The 22,291-nt window shown below is 40.3% G+C and overlaps 1 protein-coding gene across 4 annotated transcripts; it reads right to left on the bottom strand.

The window, feature by feature from the left end:
* Nucleotides 1–5,693: 5,693 nt before the first annotated feature.
* Nucleotides 5,694–21,594, bottom strand: suds3 (SDS3 homolog, SIN3A corepressor complex component). Of its 4 annotated transcripts, none has more exons than XM_061730549.1 (13): nucleotides 21,394–21,594; nucleotides 17,084–17,153; nucleotides 16,884–16,939; nucleotides 14,017–14,088; nucleotides 11,647–11,666; nucleotides 11,373–11,529; nucleotides 10,816–10,911; nucleotides 10,557–10,618; nucleotides 10,455–10,476; nucleotides 9,146–9,187; nucleotides 8,913–9,036; nucleotides 6,588–6,672; nucleotides 5,694–6,343 (listed from the first exon to the last, which is right to left on the bottom strand). In XM_061730549.1, exons 1-13 carry the CDS (start codon nucleotides 21,503–21,505, stop codon nucleotides 6,245–6,247), a joined length of 1,017 nt encoding a protein of 338 aa, XP_061586533.1. In that variant the 5' UTR covers nucleotides 21,506–21,594; the 3' UTR covers nucleotides 5,694–6,244. The 4 variants fall into 4 exon arrangements, with proteins under 4 accessions (XP_061586533.1, XP_061586534.1, XP_061586536.1 ...); XM_061730550.1 differs by having other exon boundaries at nucleotides 8,913–9,018; XM_061730552.1 differs by lacking the exon at nucleotides 21,394–21,594 and adding an exon at nucleotides 18,266–18,446.
* Nucleotides 21,595–22,291: the final 697 nt, after the last annotated feature.

The following is a 22,291-nucleotide window of genomic DNA, read 5'->3' as shown; positions in this document are numbered from 1 at the left end:
AGAAAGAAAGAAAGAAAGAAAGAAAGAAAGAAAGAAAGAAAGAAAGAAAGAAAGAAAGAAAGAAAGAAAGAAAGAAAGAAAGAAAGAAAGAAAGAAAGAAAGAAAGAAAGAAAGAAAGAACTTCTACACTGAACATAATTACACTGACAGCAAAGAATGCTGTTAAACAATAATGAAAACAGTTAGACTTGAAATAATCACACTGTAAATATGGTTTGTTGTTTTGTTAAAGAGGTTGATGTTCATTTTATTGCAACCTGTAATCTATTGCAGTTTACTTTTATTTGTACAAAAAAGGTTGGTGAGGTGTGAAATAAATTGCAATGGAGTTTGAAAACAAAACGTGCGTGTGCCTGTTTTGTGCATGGGGGGCATGGGATACTAAATTGTATCCCATGAGTTAATGTTACAAATTTAAAGTGAAACTACAATATTTACAAGTGTATCAGACGGTTTCGACACCACGTTAAACACACAGATCTAATGTGTCGACACAAGAGTCACTGAAAACATGTTGCCGACCAATCACCATGGTCAAGACGGATTGTTACTACAGGCACTTTTCTTCATAGGGTTTAACATTTGGTCAGGACCGGTGTTGTTACACAGCGTGGCTCTAAAGTTTGTCCAGTTCAGATGTTCATCAGTGATTACATCAGTTGAGTCAGCAAGTCACATGGCGGGGACTTCATGAACTCTCAAACTGCAAACGTGAAGGTGAGCCTTTATAATGCTGCATCACTTAAAAGGGTGCACGACAATCCTCGTGTGCTGAGAGCTAAACATAGATGATGTTAAAAGGAGGCCATCATCATTAGGCAATTCTCTTTGAATGAACAGAAGGGCTGTGGGGAAATTAACAGAGAGAACTTTAATTTGTACTCAATTAACCTCTGCTGGTCTGGAAAACACACAACTTCAAAGCTGTAGTTTAATTGGAGAAAGTTTCTTGATGGAAAAGATTTTTAAAGAAGAAGACGACTCCCCCACAGGTCTCCGAGACAGATTATTTAACTGTGAACACGCTTCGTTGTGCAGCCTGAAAAATGCATTTTAATCAGAACACTGAAGCGCTGGGTGCATAAACAATTAAAACAACAACCTGGTTTTTAGAGAAGTTTCTTGACCACATCAGTGTTTAAGATGATCATAATACCTCAAATCTAACGATGTGATCAGACCCCCTGTGGCACGTGTTACATACCAATCAGCCATAACCAGGGACGGGTGAGTAAACACCGCTCTTCTTGTTCTGTTCAGGGTCACGCTCTGCTGGGAAAATCTGCATCCTGGCAGTCGCCATCCGGGTTATTTCTACACATTTTTACAGACCAGGGGCCTCATTTATAAAGCTTGCTTGCGCACAAAACAGGGCTTGAAAGATGCGCACGCCATCTTCTACGCAAAGGTTGGGATTTAAAAAAAGAAAAAAACTAACCGAAAAATGTGTATCTTTACACCCTCGCGCACAAACAGTCTGAAGATATGGGGAACGGGCGACACAGGCGGTGAGGTGGTGAAATGAAGCCAGATTCCGCCGAGGTGTCCTACCTCGGCGGAAAATACTACCGTACATCCCCGTTTCTTTTATTTCAGTTTCTTTTTTTTCAAAGGCTTTTTCATGCAAATAGAAATGTAGAAATGTATATATATATATATATATATATATATATATATATACATACATACATAATGAGTTTTACGTGCGCGCATGAAACCTTTAAGGCTGATTTATGGTTCCGCGTTAAAACGACGCAGAGCCTACGCTGGGGTAGGGTACGCGGCGACGCGCACCTACGCTGTAGGCTCTGCGTTGGTGTAACGCAGAACCATAAATCAGCCTTAAAGGTTTCACGCGCGCACGTAAAACTCATTATATATATTTTAAAAAATCCGTGTCCCTTTAGGGGCTCCGTACCTCTTGGCCTCCACCTTCAAATCACACCACTTTTTTTTTTTTTTTCTGCACCATCTGTCCGTGGCACTCACGGCGTTTAGCGCAGCTACAACGTGCTGCCACTCACTCGCTTTATTTTATACTATTTATACTTTTACTGTGACCACCAAATATTGTTGTTTTCCTGGCCTCCACCTCATCTACAACATCTCGATCTCAGTCTCCGTAAAATTTAGTGGCACGGTGGCTCAACACGTCTCATTCATCCTGACGCGCAGCAGAAACAAGCTGCTGGCAGGCGCATGCTCAGCAGGCTCATTTACATGCAAATACAATCATCATGTAGTTTGCATCATAGACATATGCCTATGGTTTGCATTGCCAATTTATGGTAGAAAGTGGGCGTGTAGAGGGCGGGATATGAGGCGAATTCACGTGCGCAACCTTCCAGCTGGACTGTGATTTATAAAGGCGAACATTGCGTGCAGATGTGCGTGCACACGGTTTTATAAATCTAGATTTTTTTTGTGCGCACGCCATTTTCGGCTTTTGGGCGCACGTGCACTTTTAGTATGAACTCTTTTATAAATGAGGCCCCAGTTCCCTGCCTCCCCCAGCAGGTTGTCATATGATCCTCGTCGGGTGTGGAAGGCTGAAAACGGGGTGAGGAGCAAGCGAGCTCTGCTGCCAAGGTGAGGGTGTTGAACATTGCCATTAATCAGCAAATACATGTTTGTTGTGTCATCAGCAGGAGGCAGAGAAGACCACGTAATAATACAATAGTGGTAGCCAGGTTTCAACCCCGCTACGTGGAGAAGCAAAAGCAGGTTGACAACATATGTATTCTTCTGAAGGGGAAACAACGGGCCTTTCTCGAGATCTGTCAGATAAGCAACATCATCGTTGAGCTGCAGAAGGTGTTTCCGTCTCGGCGAGCACCAATTTGCTAAAAGCAAAAACATCCCAAACTGAGCCTGAAGGCAAAATTAGGGACAAACTTTAAATGGAAAAACAAACCATCACAACAGTTTTGACATCCAGAATAACAAAATAAACAGCTTTTTTTTGGGGAGGTTTCTGCTCCATTGGGTGTCTTCAGGAGCTTGATTTGTTGTGACGGTGTATATGCATATATACGACTCACAAGAGACGGACTATACCAGCCTCTACAGCAGCCAGGGAGGCTGTAACTATCCTCCATAATGGGGGGATGAACCCTCAGATGAGGATTTGGTGCTGTAAATGAGCTCCTCTTCCAGTGCAAACCTGCTGGACCCTGATAAACTGGGAGAACGGCAGCACACATACATGCCCGTCCTAGAAGGGTTGTCAAAGACCCACCATCCCATTTTAAGGCCCCCTGAGGCAAATTTAAGCCCGTCTGGATCCCCCTCTTCACTCAGCAGATAGTGCCAAGCGAGACGCAGCTCTCTGTCCTGCAGCCATGTAAATGAAGTTTTGACGCGCAACAGAGCGAATGCCCAATTCCAGGCAAGCGGCTGAAAGAGGAAATTTACTGCTGTACGCTGGGGCTGCCGGGAGATGGTGAGGAGGATTTTTATTGACGCCCTCGGTGAGTTTTCATGCACACAAGCAATAACCAGCAAAGAGTATCACAGCTCCAGAGAGGCTTATTAACAAAGGCAAGCTGTAGCCAGGGAGTCGTAATGATTTCTGAAAGGTCGGGCAGCTCCCTCTTTGTTTTGCACGTGGCGACTGTGAGCTGATGTTTTACACACTCTGTTGAATAGGCGGTGCACACGAGGAAAAATTGATTCATCACTGGAGAACTGGCTACATGCTCAACTGCTCCCACTTGTTTACTTGCTTACTCAGCACATTGATTCAAGACTGCAGACGCCGCCGCCTGCAGAGAAATCCTCTCAACGATACGCCACCAGTGGGCCAGGAATGGGGGATTTCAAAAGGCCTGCACGCGGACAAGAGGGAGAAAACACTGACTGTGGGGATTATGAGCCAGAAACGGATCCTCTCTGTGTGAGAAAAACACTGAATTAAATACTAAACAGCTGAAGAAATCCGGACAGGATCGTAGTCACAATTTAAGCTGTTCTCTGATTATAGACTGGTATAAATAGTTTAATACATTAATAATGTGCAGCCACATTGTTACATTATTTAAAAAAATAAAAATCAAGGTCCATGCTAACCAGTCTTGAAACCACGCTATGTAGCAATACCACTTCTGACCACACGAGGGCAGCAAATCACAAGATAGTTCATGTTGCGGAGGAAGTGCTCCTCTAGTGGAACAAATGGGTATTACATGTCGGACGTCCCCACTCATTGGCTCAGTAGGTGTTTATGCCCCCTGTGGTCAAAAGTGGTAGCTTTCAGAATTGATACAACTTCTAACCAGCAACAGGAGGACATATAACATCGTCGTTATACATAAAACGGTCTAAATTGCAGAAGCAATTTGTGAAAATCTAAGTCCATCCCACAGTTTCATTGCTGATAATTGGTCGTCGACTGGATCTTCACTAATCATGCTTTTTATTTTGATGCAAGCTTTAAGGATTCACTTTGTTTTTAGCTGAAACATAATTATGAATTAAAGCTGTCAAACATAACGATAGAGCTGCAATATTGTGGTAAACATAAGTATTAATACTCAGAAGCATTTTAACTGTGTTGAAATATGAATTATTTATATTCCGACATCACAATCTGCTAATTATTAGGCACTAAAATATGAGTGAACTCAACAGCAGCAACTAAATTCTGCTGTTGGCAGGAATCAAAAGCAATCTGAGGATTCTGATGAGAGCATGCTGGGAACTCAGCGTTGCATGAGCTGATGTGTGCAACACGAATAGAGAATATCAACGAGAGTTGCCATCCTCTGCTCTGTTCCTGTTTTGAGATATGTATGTAACCAAAAACGAATAAAGATGACAATAAACTGATTTTTTTCTCGTAATTGCAAGAACCTGAGCGATCTCAACTCACATCTTTTCACATGAACGTTGCATTTCATACAGGAGGGGAGTAATTTCCCTCATCGCCTCTGCGAGAGTCATCAAGAAAGTGAAGCGGTGGAAGCCGTAGGACCAGAACCCTCGGCCACGTGTCTGATCCAGAGCTCATTTATTAAGTTGCACCAATCCAATCAAACGCAAAATTGACCATCAGCTTTCTTTTCCACAATATTCCTCCGCTGCAGCCGCTCTGACTCGTGGAGTACCTCAAGGACCCATTTTGGGTCCGGTTCTTTTATCATCTTTATCTTTAATATTTATGCTGCCTTTGGGGCATTTTTGCTTTATTTACTACATGAAAATTTCCTTTCTATTGTTTCACTAATGACATCCAGGAATATTTTGAAGTTACATGGTAGTTATTCTGCCTCCACTGGAAGTGACTATACAGCAGATGTTAGTAGCCACGTTATTCTAGCAACTTCTTGGTATTAACTCAGTTGTATAAATAAATCTGGCCCCGACACCAAATAAGATCATACTTCACCCCTGACAGCAGCCCACGGTACCGACAAACTGAAACACCTGCAACAGTCTCCATGTTTTCACTTTTTCAGAGAACTAATGCTTGTTTAGATTTAACAAACTTTTCAAACCATTCCTTAATGATAAAGCCAATTAAGTGTTTCTTAAAACGGATAAAAAGCAGAAAACATTTTAATAAAATTAAATGCAGCACATCAAATCAACTCAGCGCTCCACGTGCAATAAACGTCAGCTCGTTCAGATTATTTTCATATAAAACAGCATGAAATGGAAGATAAACAGAAGAAAATTCATAAAAACAAAAGAGATTTTTTTTCCCTCAAACAGGAAATTAAGGTTTATTACACACGGCATTTCAAGGTAGACGAGTACCAGAACTGTCTGCATAACAATCTCCATTTCTGACAGTACAAAAGGCAGGTTGTTGAAAATCAATTCTTATAAAACTGTAACGTCTCCAAGTGTGCGATTCATGATACAGCTGAGCGCAAGGCAGTTCTGTTTCTCAGTGCTCACGTGTCACGGGGAAGAGATTTTTGTGGGTCGGCGTGAGACGGAGAAGAATGTCTTAAATATACATGTAAATAAAACAAAAAAGAAAAAAAAAGGGTTGTGATGACCAAAGTGTGACCTCAAACCGGTTCCACACGTCACATAGTGACAAATAATACTTGAAAACAGTTGTGTAAGTATGCGTGTGGGGGGGGTTCTTGGTCACAGAAGAATAGTGGGGGTAGTGTACATGGGAAGGGGATCTATTAAACTCAGAGCTGCACCCAGGAAGGACACGGGATGAACGAGTGAGTGGATGGATACTGAAATGAACAAGGTTACGTGGCTGGGGGGGGAGGGGGGGGGTTCACGCAGCCGACCGTCGACGGATCACAAATGTGCCCCTCTGCAGTTGTCCCAGGTAGATTCTCATCTTCGTGCTATCGCTCGTCTTCCTCACCCAGATCTGGACGAGACAGAGGAAATGTCATTTAAAATGTCATGTGAATGTGACTCTCTGTTGCCGGGTGTCGTTTCTCTAAAAGGTGAAGTTGTATCCTGACTGACTGAACGTGTACTTTGTCTTGACAACCCAATAAAGACAGATGCTTCTCACAGTGGCTGTCGTGGGTTTGGTGGGTTACTACAAACCAAACATGTCAGTAGGGGACGTAACAGCCAACCTGCATAGACAAAAACAACTCACTAACCTCGTTGGTGCCGACCGAGCTGATGACACAGCTAATCTTTGTGTTGTCCTTGGACTCCAGGTAGATGGCTTGACTCTTGTGGTACCTGTGGCATAAAAAGAAAACTGAAATATTTTTTTCTGCATTTCCATCGGCATCATTCAGGAACAGGAAGGAAACAAGCTTGTGTGTCACTAACAAAGAGGGCTATCAAAATAAAGTCACTGAGCTGAATAAGCCACATTCCTCCCGAGACAACACGGAGACCATAAAGGCACTGAAAAGCCTTTTTTTTATTTTTTTTAAAGGCTCCTAACTTTCAAAGGACTTATTATACGAAGTGACAGTGAAGGTATTTGATCATTAAGGGCCCAGTGAAGAAGAATGTATGAGTCTTCTTTTATTTCTCTCAAATGGTGGCGATTTCCTCAGCCGTGATTGAATGACTTTGCCTTGAAAGAAAGGTAAAGCTACCTCACGGATCCCTCTCAACTTTGACCATCTCCACCACTAGTGAATAAGAGAGCGCTCCATCCTCATCCACGCTCTTCAAATGACCTTATGTTCTGTCATGTCTGACAAAGAGCTTGGCTCCAATAAAAGGGCCGTCAGAGCTTTGTCTGCAGACGGCTGGATTCAAGGTTGGCTTCTATGCAGACATATTTCCTGAATATATATAGATCTTTTAATAGTGGCTTCATGCGCCAGTACACTCTGTGAATCCAAAGAAACATTACTTTTTGTAGCCCAGACAAAGAGGACGCCTTATAGGTGAAGAAATGAAAAAAAGTCTTCTCAAGATGAGACTTTCAGACCTGTGGCAATGTAGCCCTCTAGTGGTCATTCAGGATATAACAACCTACGGTTTTGGACTCATCTGCTGGGTCCCCTTGCATTTAATTACTCATGAAAGGTTATCAACTTAAAAGCAATTTAGGATCTGTTGTTTATTTCACAAGGATTTTCTAAAAATATCCTGAACAGATTTGTTGGTAATCCTTAAAAAGTCATGTTTAAAACTCAGACCTACTATTACAGGCGGTTTCAATATTTTTAAGGGACTCGGTGCCGTTTGCCATCAACGTGTGAACAAAGACCAGAGAAAGCTAAAATGAGAGCTTAGAACGAAACTGGTAGATCAGTATGTTAACGGTGAAAGCCATGACACCATCCCCAGCAGCTTCACAGTCCTCTAGGACTGTAGTTGCAGATATGAAGAGGGATATTACGACAACCTCCAAGCAAGCAGCCCCAAAAGGAAGTGCAACCCCTGGTTGATCCCAAGAACAGTACAGTTTGTAGACAAAGAGTCATAACAAAAGGTGCATCATTGTCCAATCAAACCATCACCTATTGACCAAAATGGACTTCACTGAAGATGGTCCTCCACTTTTAAACAAAAATCATGAAGCCAAACTAAATTTCGTCAAAATGCCAATTGACAAGTTACAACGTTTGTAAAAACGTCCTTCTAACCAATGACAGAAAACTGGAGTTTTTTTTGTCGTGGTACTACGGCTTTACATTCACAGAAAGAAAAATGAAGCTTTCAAAGAAAAGAACAACAACCTGTGAAACATGACGGGGGCTCAGATGTTTTGGGGCTGCTTAGCTGCGTCTGGGGTCTTAAATCTGAGCTTTAAGGACTATGGAGGGATCCTGGAGCAACACACGGTGTCCAGTGTCAGAAGGCTCAACCAGCTCATGGGCTCTCCGACAGGACAATGACCCGAAACACACCACTGAAACCTCCTTGAATTCAACTGCAACGGCAACTGTTTTGTGTCTTCCTGAATCGACCTCTGTGAGCCGCTGGAGCAGTTTGTTCAGGAAGAGTGGAACAGATGTTGGCAGGTGGAAAGGTCTCACTAACAGGGCTTTTCCACCAAAGCAGCTCCAGTGCCAGACAGGAAGCACCAGCTCATTGCTAGGAAAACTGGTGCTATGTTGGGTGGGTTATTGTAACCAACCAAAACATTCTGGACGCATTCTTAACCACACAATCAAAAATGTGTGTACTGTACCCCCCCGAATCGTTAACGCTGTCAATGTTGATGGCTGGAAGCTCTAATCAAAAGGATCAGCATCTGACCAAAATTAATTTTCCATCGTTGTCGCTCTGTGGGATTTTACGCACTTCCTGCTCCCGCTTTGGGGGTGCGATAACATAAATAATGCAGTGTTCAAGCTCTCCAGACGTCTCCGACAGGTGGAAACGCGAGTCAGTTCTTTGTAGAACGTGTTTGGAACCGATTTTTAGATGAAAAGCCCCATAACAGATCCCTTGCTTGCAGTGACTCTTAAGGTTGTGCAATAACTGTTTTTAAGACTACATGCAGTATTCACCATCTTTTGTCGTAGTACAGTTTTCCCTCTTCGATGCGTGCCTCGTAGCGCTGGGTGGGGTTCTCCAGAGGAGCAGAGGGGATGTGCTCCGGAGACGAAGGAGACACTAAAGAGGAAGATGCACCTGATTAGAGTCAACACAACAAAAGGAGAAATAAAAAACAAGACAAAATCCACACACAACAACAACAAAATCATCAAAAAATTTAATTTTATGAAATGTGTATATTTACTTTCTGGTTGAAAAGGGAAAGGAGATTCTCCAAACAACAAAACTGAAGTGATAAATAAAAGAGAAGATTATTACGAGTTAATTGAGGGTACTCCGTGGCTACTACGTTGCTAGGAGACCAGTGATTTTCTCAGGCTGAGCCTGGAAATCTGAGGACAACTACAGTTCAAGTTCTTTCTTGCAGGTAAGAAAGCCAGGACTTTGTTACCTTGGAAACAGGCCAGACTCGACACTTCTCTCATGTTTCCAGCATTGACACTAAGCAAAGGGCCTTTACGTCATTAAATGTGAACATAAACTTAGGAAATGTGCGTTTGATAGATTATTTCTTTGTTGTTACAATGCTTCTTGGCATTAAATCTTATACCGTTGGAAAGCCTGTTTAGTTCTCTTTGATACGGTGCCACATTTGTAAGGAACATGCATTTGTGGGATGAGCAGCAGAGCTGAATATGTGGGCTGTGCCCATGAACAAATTGCCATATCTTCGCTGCCAAACCACTTATTTTGTCATTGACTCTTGTTTGGTGGATTGGATGATCGAAATCTGACGAAACAACGCATAGTGGTTGCGTTTCCATTACCCATAGACTTGCACAAAACCCAAATATTAAAATAGAAATCCTGGGGGCAAGCGTCGTCATCTTGGAGGATAGAGTTCGGTCCCAGATTGTGGAGGTATGGGATCACCACCGGCTGCAGAATCTCATCTCCATATCTCTGCATTGAGATTACCTCCAATGATGACGGGCGTGGTTTTTTCCAGCGAGGGAGATGCCGCCCCACACCACCACACTTTGACCCTACGGTTCAACTGCCATGGGCAGAATCTGAACTCATCCCTGAACGTAACGTGTTCAGGTTCCCGTGCACGCGTTGCAGACACCAGCGCAAGAGTCGATAGCAAAATAAACTGTTTGGCATTAGCAGAGGATCATCGTCGTCAACCATTTCGGCTTAATCCCTCCGAGTAGAGGGGGGGGGGTCGCCACAGCAGCTCAGAGTCTGCACATTGATTTCACCCGATTGTACGCCAGATGCCCTTCCTGGCCCAACCCTGCTCACACGGGGAGAGACAAGCAACCAACCACGCTGCTCATCCCACAAATGCATGTTCCTTACAAATGTGGCACCACAATGGACATAAACAGGCTTTCTAACGGTATAAGATTTAATACCAAGAAATATTGTTACAGGGAAATAATCTAGCACATATAACAACACATATTCCCTTACTTTTAGCGCAAGTTTTTAGCTCCCAGAATTAATAACCAGTCCTTTAAAATAACACAAATCAGGGTGACACTTACCGGGTCGTTTTGGTGACTTGAGCTGTAAAAAAGAATAAATAATACCAATTAAATTAAGCAAGGACATGTGGCAAGAGCGATATGAAAAACAGAAATACTTACCTTATTAAGTGTTCTTAAATCTTCCATTATCTGTTCATCTGTTAACAAGTAATTTAACTGAGGTGTGAGGAGTCAAGGAAGGGTTTGGTTGTTTTGGGGTTTTCTTTAAATACAAATGGAAAAAAATCTCTCCTCTGAAAATCAAAGGACTTAAATGTACAGTCACCATCAATGAAAATAAAACTGAATGACTTATCCATCGCAGATTCCTCTACAGTGACAGCCGAGTGCCACCAGCACATGAGTTTATGAAGGATATCTGGTGCGGGTTTCCTGCGCTTGTCTGGTATTGGAACTGGGTCATTGGGTCGTCTCCTCAGCTTCCTCGTCATGATTGGTTTTACCTCCATCGAGTCTTTGGATGAAAGAAATTAAACACTGACATCCAACAACACAAATCAGATGCTTAAACATTTTTTTTTTTTAAATGCGTAAAATTATTCCCCAAGTGATAATTTTGACCTTCTTTGGGGGGATTAACTGAATGCAGCTACTTCAGAATTCTCCACAACTCGTAGTTGCCTAAATCAATTATTCTGAGAAATACAACTCGAAACAAATTTTTTTTTTGGATCAAACAAACATTGTGAGCAATATTTAAATATTTCAGATCAACAAAATTAACCCTCACAAATTCAGTTTTATTAAAACAACATAAACCAGCATTTTAGCAGTTTCTGAAAATACTAATTTCATCAGAAAACCGAAAGTGCAACCAGAGAAAAACTTGACCCAGATACAACTTTGACCCTTTTTTCCCTCTCCGTTCTGCCAACTAGGTCAGCAGAAGACCCAGTCCCAGTCCAGCCCCCTTACCGCCTGTCAGCTCCATTGTTAACTTCTCATTCTCGATCATCTTCTTCTTTTCCTCCAGCTCCGCAATCAGGTTTTCCTTCAGTTCAACTTTTTTATCGTCAAACTCCTTCACTGCTGCCTTCTTCTCCTTGATGTAGTTCCTCTCCACCTGTTCTGTCTGCAGAGGTTAAAGAGATGAGACAGGAGAAGCTGTGTTTGCATTGTAATGGGAAGAAGAGCGTGTATTATTTCACATAAAAACATGTTTTTTTTTACTCTTATGAAGAATGCTCACCTCAAGCTGAAGAAACAGATCTGCAAGGTGAAAAAAGATACAGCTGTTTACTTAAACGTTCAGGACCTGGAGTTGAAAACCTTGTGCACTGTTTGGATGGCTCGTTCTGCAACACAAGGCCCTCAGACGTGCACCGCATCCCATTTATCTCGTGGGAACTGAACATGTCAGCGCCGTGCATTTCCATAACATTTTGAAATGGCAAGATAAGCCGGTTGGATCCAACAACAAACACATCAAGGTCTACAGACTGAAACAGTGCAATAAGTTAACTGCAAAGTCTGAGGCTATATTACTATATACTACCTTATGCAACATGTCTAACAAAGTCTTAAGTCGCTGACTGATTTTACGGACTTCCAATCTCTTCCATTTGTTACAGTCTTGCACATCAACAAGAAGCACAGTTCTCCACTCGTGCTAGTCACACCAGCACAGTCCGAAACTGTGGAGGAAGGGGAAGCCAATACTTAACTGTATTGGCCACTGTAGAACATCAAAGCATAGATAAAACATTTGCCCTGCAGAACTTGCATCTTATGGCGGTATTTCCAATTTAATAAGGATAAAAAAAAGGACACTGTGCAAAACACTCTGCATTTCAGGAGCTACAACAAGAGGCAACAGCATGAACCGTTATCAACATTAAAAGGGAAATAACATTTTGGGAAGTGACTTATTTGTAGTCAACCTTGGGGTGTATACACCACTCTGTGAACCAAATAACCCCATCTCCCGTCTAACTAGCATTTGAAAGAAAAACAGAAGGGAGACGGAGATTGGAAATATGTTTTATTGATTGCGTTGAGTTGAAGAGTTTCTCTCTACAAATGATAATACGTTCCTGTTCGCCTGCTCAAAACGAGAGTGCAGAGTGTGACACCAAAGACAGAAGTACTCCCAGTTAAAATGTCTGCAAAACTAAAAATCAAGACAAAAATAAATGTATCTTGATTTGTGGTCCCTTGCTGGGTGAAGTTCTCACTGTAGCCTAAAGATGGTGTGAGACTTGACTGATGATTTTAATATTTATTGCTGTTCCAGCAAAATCAGCTCCATAAACCAACGTGAGAACTTGTAAAACAAAGAAAACAAAAACAATCACATTTATATTTCCATTTTACAAAAACAGACGGGCAAAAGTTAACTCTATAAGCGCAAAACACACACCAACCTTGTGCCTCCTCGGGGTGGGGGGGGGGTAGCCAAAGCCTAATCTGTTTTGCTGTTACCATTTTATTTCCTTATTTCCCTTTTGACTAAACTTTTACTCTTTACAGGGAGCTTATTCATACTGTAACGGCCGTATTTTCCCCAGCAATGCAACACAGGAAGGAGGAAACAGTGCCTTTCAAAATAAAATCTCACCATAAAACTAAATCACTTGCTCCAAAACAGGCACAAATGTAATTATGTTTTCTCCACCCAAATCATGAAATGTATACATAAGTAAATCCTGTCAAATGCATATAAATTGGACATTTGCTTAACTCACAAGACAAAACATCAAGCACAAAAACCATATGGGTTTGCGACAAAGGGAGATGGAGTTGAAAAATGTTTTATTGACGGCATTGAGTTGAAAAGGTCCTCTCTACAAATGATAATACATTCCTGTTCGCCGAATGCAACAATGCGATCAAGACCCAATAGATGCCAGAAATTCAGCGCAGATCAAATCCAAGTATCAGACAGAAAAGTTGCAATTAAGTCACTTTCCCGAAACTGTTCTCCCTAAACAAGAATGCTCAACATGAGAGTGCAGAGTGTGACACCAAAGACCGAAGTACTCCCAGTTAAATTGTCTGCAAAACTAAAAATCAAGACAAAAATAAATTATTCGGCTGTATTATTTGTTTACGTATTCTAATATTAAGCCTGCAGACAATCATTTGTGAAACTGTTCTATTAACGGTGGAAGATGGATGCTACGGAGGCAAAGACGTAAGACATAAACGATAAGCTAAATGCTCATGGTGCTGGCGTTCGTGCTTTGAGTCAACATGAAACCGAGACCAACAGAAACCCCATCCAGCTGTCAAACCACCAGCCACTTCATCGTCCGGACAATTAGCCAGGCTGTGAGCCGAAAGCCAAATGACAACCGATCTGGCAGAAATTCTGCACAGCCGACCACCACATGTCAGCTCTGAAGTTTCGCTCAACGCTTTGCTTGAATTACTTTCAGGGCAAAGAACTTGGTTCTATTTACATTATATCTGTACAATGGTTTTTCCAAGTTCCCATCTGCAAGCTGTCGTTTTTAAGTATTGTATATTGGCAATGTTCCAGCCTGGCTAAACAAAACTAAAACAGGAAGCGTCTGGATGATCTGCTCCAAGCGTGGTTGCTGTATCCACGTGCTCTTACCTGCATTTCGAAGTCTCTCTTTGTACTGCTGGTCGAGCTTCTTCATTCTCTTCTGATATTCTTGCAGTGTCCCTGCCGAGAGAAAAAAAAAAACTCTTGAGTTAACCCTTTGTGTGAAACGATATTCTGTGATCTTGAGGCGTAAAATAAAAAAAGATTTCGGGGATGCGGGGGGCTTAATAAAGAAAACAGCATCAAAAGTAAGTCATTTCAAATCTCTGAAATGCAGATCTTTACTTCACTTATTAATACTTGCTGAAATATTGTTGCATTACTCACTTTAAGCTTACTCACAGTATAAACTGTCATCAAACTACATTACCCATGGTGCTTTCAGCCAAAACAAACATTCATTAACTCTAGGATGCACGGATTTGACTTCTCTCAGTCTGGACTGGGGTTTGTGTATCAATAATGATCCAATTGTACTGATCAATAGACATCTGATCATGTGGAAGAAAATTAAGGAATCAGGTTTGACTTCAACGTTTCTTTAAAAACTTTTTAAAGAAAAGAAAAAAAGTTTTTTTTATGCCGATCACAAAAGGTTACTCTGACCTTGTATGACTCAAGTTTTTAAATTCAGATCTTAATTCCAAAATCAAGAGGCATCGCTATTTTGATCAATAAAACAGTACAATGTTTTCCCACTGATTTTATAGCTGATAAATACGGCAGGTATGAGATAGTTGCCGGAACGTTAATGCAGAAAAACAAAAGGTCCTTCTGGTCAACATATACACTCCAAACACTGATGATGCTGAGTTTGCACATAGATTATTCAGCAGCCTGACGTTTTTGAATTCTCATTTGCTAATTTTAGGGGGCGACTTAAGTTGGGTCATTGACCCAACATTAGATCGATCCGATCTCAGTAATCTAAATAAATCTTTAATGGTTCAAGCATTTTCTGATTTCATGACGCATAAATGTTCTCTCTTTTCCAAGGTGCATCGTTCTTACTCCAGATTTATTTTTTTTTTTTAATAAATCGACCAGACTCTCAATCCATGTGTAGTTTCTTCTGATTATTTGAGAATAATATTATCAGACCATGCACCATTAACATTAGATATTCAGTTGACTTCCCACAAACGTAGCCGACCTCTGTGGCGTTTGAATTCTCTTTTATTGGCAGATAAAGACTTTTGGGACTTTATTTCTTATGCAATTGATGAGTTTCTGGTGTTTAAGAATGAATTTCATTCATTGTTATGGGAGACGCTTAAATCCTACCTCGGAGGACAAATGATTTACTATACATCACTTTCTAATAAAGACAACTCAAGGCTGACTGAACTGACAACTGCCATTGCTGATCTTGATCAAAGATATGCCATAAATCCCTCACCAGAATTATTCAAAGAGCACATGGGTGTACAATCAGAAATGTATTTAATTTCTAACAGAGAGGCTTAACTCTGGTAGAGCTAGCCGTTTATTGGCACATCAAGTACAGAGTCAGGCCAGCTCTTTGAGAATATCTAATATTCAGAATACCCAACAGGTAATTACGACCGATCCCACTGAAATAAATGCCACTTTTAAATCATTTTATTCTTCTTTATATACGCCCGGCATGAATAAGATGGAAGAACTTCTTCAAGGTCTTTAAATTCCTGTAATTGATTTGGATACTGCCAGGAACATGGACTCTTCAGATAACTGACCCACTTTTTTGTCACCATTAGCACCAATATATGATCTTGATACCAGGTTGGTGCACATCTACTGAACACTTTCACGACATCGCAGGAGATAACATTCAGGCAGAACTTTAGTATTGAACAGATTGGATGAGGAGGCAGTCGGCACGTTCTGATCGATAACACATATTAAAATGTGTTTTGCCCATGAATCTAGGGGCTGAGACAGAATCCCTTTCCTCTGATAACTCGTGGATCCTCAGCAGCACTGACTGACCCACTCCTGGTTGCAGGTCTGCGGGTTTGGCAGCTGCAGAAAGTCCTGACAACCGGATATGAAGTCCCTCTCACACAGCTACTGAGGTGATGATGACCATTTGATTTGCTTCTGTACGTGCCTCCATTTATGACAACTGCATCAGCATTTCCAGTTTGCAGAAACCGCTGTTCCTCATCATTTCAGTTTCCTGTCATCTCTTTTTCCAAATATGCAGCGTTCCTCAAAGACCGCTCTGATGAATAGTTGCGATTAATTGTGATATGTGGCACAGCGACTTTCATTCGTGATCACAGCATGTTAAATGGTCTGAAACGAAGCAGAGCATTTAGTGACCCTTCATCATACTAGGGGGGGTAGGGGGTCATAAACCAGGCTCACCTTAGTGTTTTGGACACATTTAGAGTCCTTACCACTAAATTGGTTGGTTCTGGCCTCTGTCTGAAAGGAGTATCATATTTTTTTAAGCCACTTCCTTTGCTCTCACCACATACCACCAGTATCTTTATGAAAAACACACACACGCAAAAATGGTAACACAGCAATTCCCATAGTTAACATCAGTGTGCGCCAGAAGGTCTCAGCGAGGCAGCTGGTTGAGCTATGGTACGTCAAACAGCGCAGTCAGCAGCTCAGACACCATTTTGCATCAGTAAACGAAAGATGGTGTTGATTATTTAAAAATGAGCACTTCGTGGCAGCAAACTGTTTATCATTATTCATCTCATTTTTTAGCCAGGGGCACGGGCGGCCGATATAAACTGACTTCGTGGCCCTTTACATTATTCCCAAAATCAATGAAAGGAACGAGAAGGTTTTGGCAAAGCCACACATACATTTAGACCAAAATAAATTCTCATGCTCACACAAACCCCACAAGATAAAAAGTACAATGATAATGTATTTCAGGAAATTGCTGACAATCCCTTTAGTTTGTTTTCTACCTTCTTGCAACTGCTGCAGCTGTCTTTTCAGAGAGGCCAGTTTGTCTTGGTACATTCTGCAAAAGATAAGAATAAATATGAATAAGAAAACCATTACGAGTAAAAAAAATAAATAAATAAAATAAAAGGCCTCAGCTTTCTGCATGGAATTATGTATTTAAAGTCAAAAAGGTCCATGAATAATTTGCAGCAACACTTACTGCTCCTTGATTTCCACATAGTCATCCTCATCATGCTTAGCAAGATCCGTCTCACTGGCATCCTCAGTGTCTGGGAAAATATATATATATATATTAGAAAAATTAAGATTCACCTCTTGCCTTGATTTATAAAGGAAGCGATTCTTTGGATTTTAGACCCCCAGCTGTACTCTTGCAGTTTACCTTCGGATGTGCTCGGTGTGTGCTGTGTGTACTACACAATATAACTTTTTTTTAATTTACACAGTAACTGTGGTGTATCTATAGATGTGTCGATTGCCCTTTTCTTTTTCCTTTTTTTTTCTTTTCTTTTTGTTTGTATTGTATTCTGTTTTTGATTTATACCTTCTATGTTAATACTGAAAATCAATAAAATATTATTATGGAAAAAAAAAAGATTCACCTCAGTAATTTTTCTTCTTTTTTTTTTTAAACGGGCAGCTAAGGTCAATCCACATGAAAAGACGTGCGTGGCATCAGTGAGGCAATGGTGCACATCATCTCTGGGAATGCCCTCTGGCCTGTTGCGAGATCTGCCAGATCATTCAAACTTCATGTTCACGGACTGACGCATGAAAGTCTAAAGGCTGATTTATGGTCCCGCGTTGCACCGACGCAGTGCCTACGGCGTACGTTGCGCGTCGCCGCGTACCTTACGCCGTAGGGCTCTGCGTCGATTCAACGCGTCGATTCAGGCTTTACCCGACAAACCCGATACGTGCACATCTCACAGCCGGAGATTTGATTGAGTCTCATTTAAAATAAATTTAAAAAAAAACAACATTTGCACGGCGAGCAGTAATGCTGCAGCTGCAGGTCTGAATGTCAAGCATTTGCCGCATGGTGGGATTTAAATCGGTGCAGGGCTTTACTTGTTGGCAAACTCTCTCTGTCTCTCTCAAAACGTCTTAGAAAATAAAACTGCAGTCAGGTTGATGGTTTATGGTTCGGGGTTTGTCTGTCTTTTTCCCAGCAGGAGCAGAGCAAACCCGCGGAGAGAGAGGCCCGGTCCAGCTGACACGACAGCTTTCATTTTCATTTAGCATCGCCGCGCTAGCCCGGGTTAGCTCCATGAAAGGAGCGAGAGATCCTAATATTAGACCCCGCGACCGAGAGCACATGTCCGGGGAGGATGAGGAGGAGGAAGCCCCCCCCTCCCCCGGTGCTGGGAGACCTGCAAACCTGGTAGTGTTGTCATCGCCTTGATCGCTTCTTGCTCTTCTTTTTCTTTTTTTTTTGCTCCACTGCGAGTCGTCCTGTTTTCACCGACGAGGGTAAAAAATAAAAAAATAAAAAGGGAAAGGGGGCAGAGCGGCGGACACGGCACGCAGGGACGAACCTGTCCACGCCCGCAGCGCAGGGAACGGGCGTGACGTCACGGCCTGGCTCTTTAAGGGTGTTTTTTTTTTTTTTTAATTATTATTATTATTATTAGCAAAATTGACTTTACAAACAGTAATGGCACGATACCCCACTATACATGCTGCAAAAATACAAAGATATTATTTTTCAGAGGTACAGGGATGAGCAAAATGCTTGGGTGCAATGATACAGTGTTTATTTTTTATTTATCTATTTTTATCCTTATTTTCTTACACTAGTCAGTAGCTTATGTTGCTACAATGTTTTTATTGTCTTGTTTTGATTGTTTTTGTTTTTTTTATTTTTATTTATTTATTTTATTTTTTATTTTTATTATGTTCGCATGTGTTAGCTAGTCATATTTAAGGAGAGGGGGTGAGAGTTTATAAGTTTTACTTCTTCTCACTCCCTTTCGAATATGTACTTTGTTATGTCTCATGTTAAGACGATTGTCTTATTTCTTTCTTTTTTTTATATGATTCATATTCGACATAAACACTACTACTACTACTACAAAAGAAAGCAATACGAATTATAAACCATGCAGACTACCTTGCTCCTACCAACCCTTTCTTTATTAAAACAAACACCCTAAAATTGGAGGACTTAGTGGACATTAATACAGTTTTAATCATGTACAAGGCACACAATAATATACTCCCATCCTGCATGCAGGAGCTGTTTGAAGTTAGGGAGTCAAAATATCCACTTAGGGGGTCATGTATTTTTAAGAAAATGGGTGTACGGACCAATACGAAGAGCAACTGTATATCAATAAAGGGGGTCCAGCTATGGAATAATTTGGAAAATGAACTAAAACTATGCACTACTGTAACCAAATTCAAAAAATAAGTTCAAAAATAAAATATTAAATAAATATAAAACATTGATATGATAATATTATAATAATACCATGATAGTAGCAAATTGAAGCAAGTGTTTCCATGACCGCTCTCTGCGGTCATGGATAGATATATATATTGGACCTTTTTTTTTTTATGTTGTACTATGTTGTATCCAAATGGACCGAAATAAAAAAAAAATAAAAATAAAATACAATGTAGAACATGGGTCTGCAACCTGCGGCTCTTCATCCTCATTGTAGCGGCTCCCTTTGGCCTTGAAAAAAAACCCAAGCATAAATAAATTATATTTCTGAATTCATTTTTAGTCATGTTATTAGTTTATTTTGTTGTGTAGTTTTCTCTGAGTTTGAGTTGATGCCATCTAATTTTAAACAGTGATTTTAAAATTTTAAATGTTTTATTTATATTAAAGTGGGGTCGTTTCTTATTTTACTTTTACACAAATATAGACTGGAATAGGCCTACAGTTCACACACACTAACAGTTGACCCTACAGTTTAATTTATTTCTAAGTACACCTACAAATGCACACTGCATTTCTGTTATTTTTAGGAGTTGTTGCAGCTGAAATAAATAAAATATGAAAACTTTTAAAATCTCTGTTATTTCTTGCGGCTCCTGACAAAATCTTTTTTGTAGAATTCGGGCAAAATGGCTCTTTTGATAATAAAGGTTGCGGACCCCTGATGTAGAAAGACAGTACACAAAGTAAGATAGAGATTGAAAGGAAAATATGGACATTAAATAATACAAATTAAAAGAAGAGACGGCTCTAGGGGTAGCTACTTTGCAAGATTAAGTTGCTCTACTAAATTACAAAGTTTCACAGCATTCTTCTTCTCACACCCAGTCTGTTTGAACTCCTCCTCCTCTGGACGGCGCTACAGAGCACTGTACGCCAAAACATCCAGACTCAGAGACAGTTTTTTTCCTCGAAGCTGTTGCTCTGATGAACTCTCATCACTCAGAGTAATCAACCACTGTGCAATAATAATAACAATAATAACCATAATCATATGCTGTAACAATGCACCTTCCAATAACCATGTCTACCTCATACTGCTGCACGTTTCACTTCCTTAAATACAGGACTGTCTCAGAAAATTAGAATATTGTGATAAAGTCCTTTATTTTCTGTAATGCATTTAAAAAAACAAAAATGTCATACATTCTGGATTCATTACAAATCAACTGAAATATTGCAAGCCTTTTATTATTTTAATATTGCTGATTATGGCTTACAGTTTAAGATTAAGATTCCCAGAATATTCAAATTTTTTGAGATAGGATATTTGAGCTGTAAGCCATGATCAGCAATATTAAAATAATAAAAGGCTTGCAATATTTCAGTGGATTTTTAATGAATCCAGAATGTATGACATTTTTGCATTACAGAAAATAAAGGACTTTATCACAAAATTCTAATTTTCTGAGACAGTCCTGTATATTTTTAACGACTTGCCATGGTCTTAATGTTTTTTCAATATTATTGTATTTATATTTATTGTACATTTTTATTGTACTGTTATTATGCAATTTTACATAACATTGTTTTTTTTATTTCTAGCACTCCCCTTCCCCTCAAAGTGCTTATGTTCTTTTGTTCAGGCTGCATTTGTAAATAAGAATTAGTTCTTAAATTGCTTGCCTGGGTAAATAAAGGTTAAATAAAAAAATTATAATAAAAATAAAAATATCATACCACTACCTTTAGTCTATAGTTGCATAAAAGCTATTGACTAAAAATGTAAAAAATAACTTATTATTGTTAATAATTGGCTCAATCAATACAAGTGATTTATATTTAAAAAAATAAATTAATCACCTTTTTAAGGAAACGTTTCGCTCCCAGCGATAGTCGGGGTCTGAACACTGCTGGGGGGACTAAAGTCCAGCTTTTGCACCAAGTGAAACATTTTTAACACGTTGTAGGAAGAAAGGCCGCCTCCATTCGAGCAGATGAAAGTGTTTGAACGCAGCTTTGACATGAAAACATTTACATTTGTGCAGCAGCTCCCACTATTGTTTGTCTCCAGCAAGTAGACGCAGCCCCCATGTTGCTGGTTTCTTTTTCAACAATACCTTCTTCAGACTCTCTCCCCCGGAAACTGCGGTCGTCTTCGTCTTCCACGCTGTCAAGCTCCTCTTCGTCGTTGTAATAATCCACCACGGGCGATATCAAGGTGGACGCCATGTAGTAATGTAAACAAACAGAAGATAAACACTCACTTTGTGTTTTGCAGCTCGGCTCCAAACTGCGCCTACAACTGCCAGGACCCCTCGCCCGCCCAGGCTGTCCAAACCTCTGCCTGAACACGGGGTCTGTAAGAAAAACGTGGAAATCCGTAAAGACGGAATGAGTTGAGTTTAAACTGAGCTGAAACGATTGTTTGATAATAATGTATACCGGAAACTACCCAACGTTTTATTTAAGAGCAAGGAAATCTATAGCAAAAACATGTGCAACAAGGCATGTCCCTGAACGACACGGCAGTGTAATTGTTCTATACTCATGTGAGTTCCAAAACAGTGACAAGAAATGCAACAATAAATTCATTAGAAACTGCCTAAGTGGAACTTTGTTCCCCAACAAACAAAACAAAAATGATATACTACATAAATTTGATAAAAAATCAATTAATGAATTAAGAACAATGTACCTAACATTTCCTATACCCCCCAAAACGAAAGAAACGCACTTTAAAATTATGAACAACATTTATCCTTCTACAGAATTACTTAGATTACGCTTTAATATCGGTGACAATATGTGCACATTCTGTGAAAATGAAATTGAAACTACGGACCATATTTTCTTCTCTTGTGATGCAATACAAACATTCTGGAATAATCTTCACAAATGTATTAAACGGAAAATTGCATCGTTCCCATCCTCTATTTCTAAACATAATGTAACTTTTGGTATGATCTTGAAAAACAAAAATTATTAACTCTGTTGCAATGTAATCCTCTGCTTAAA

The sequence above is a fragment of the Cololabis saira genome, chromosome 9 (assembly GCF_033807715.1).
Source record: "Cololabis saira isolate AMF1-May2022 chromosome 9, fColSai1.1, whole genome shotgun sequence".
Classification (NCBI taxonomy): domain Eukaryota; kingdom Metazoa; phylum Chordata; class Actinopteri; order Beloniformes; family Belonidae; genus Cololabis; species Cololabis saira.
Note: the sequence above shows the minus strand (reverse complement) of the source record. Positions and strands in the feature narration are given on the sequence as shown.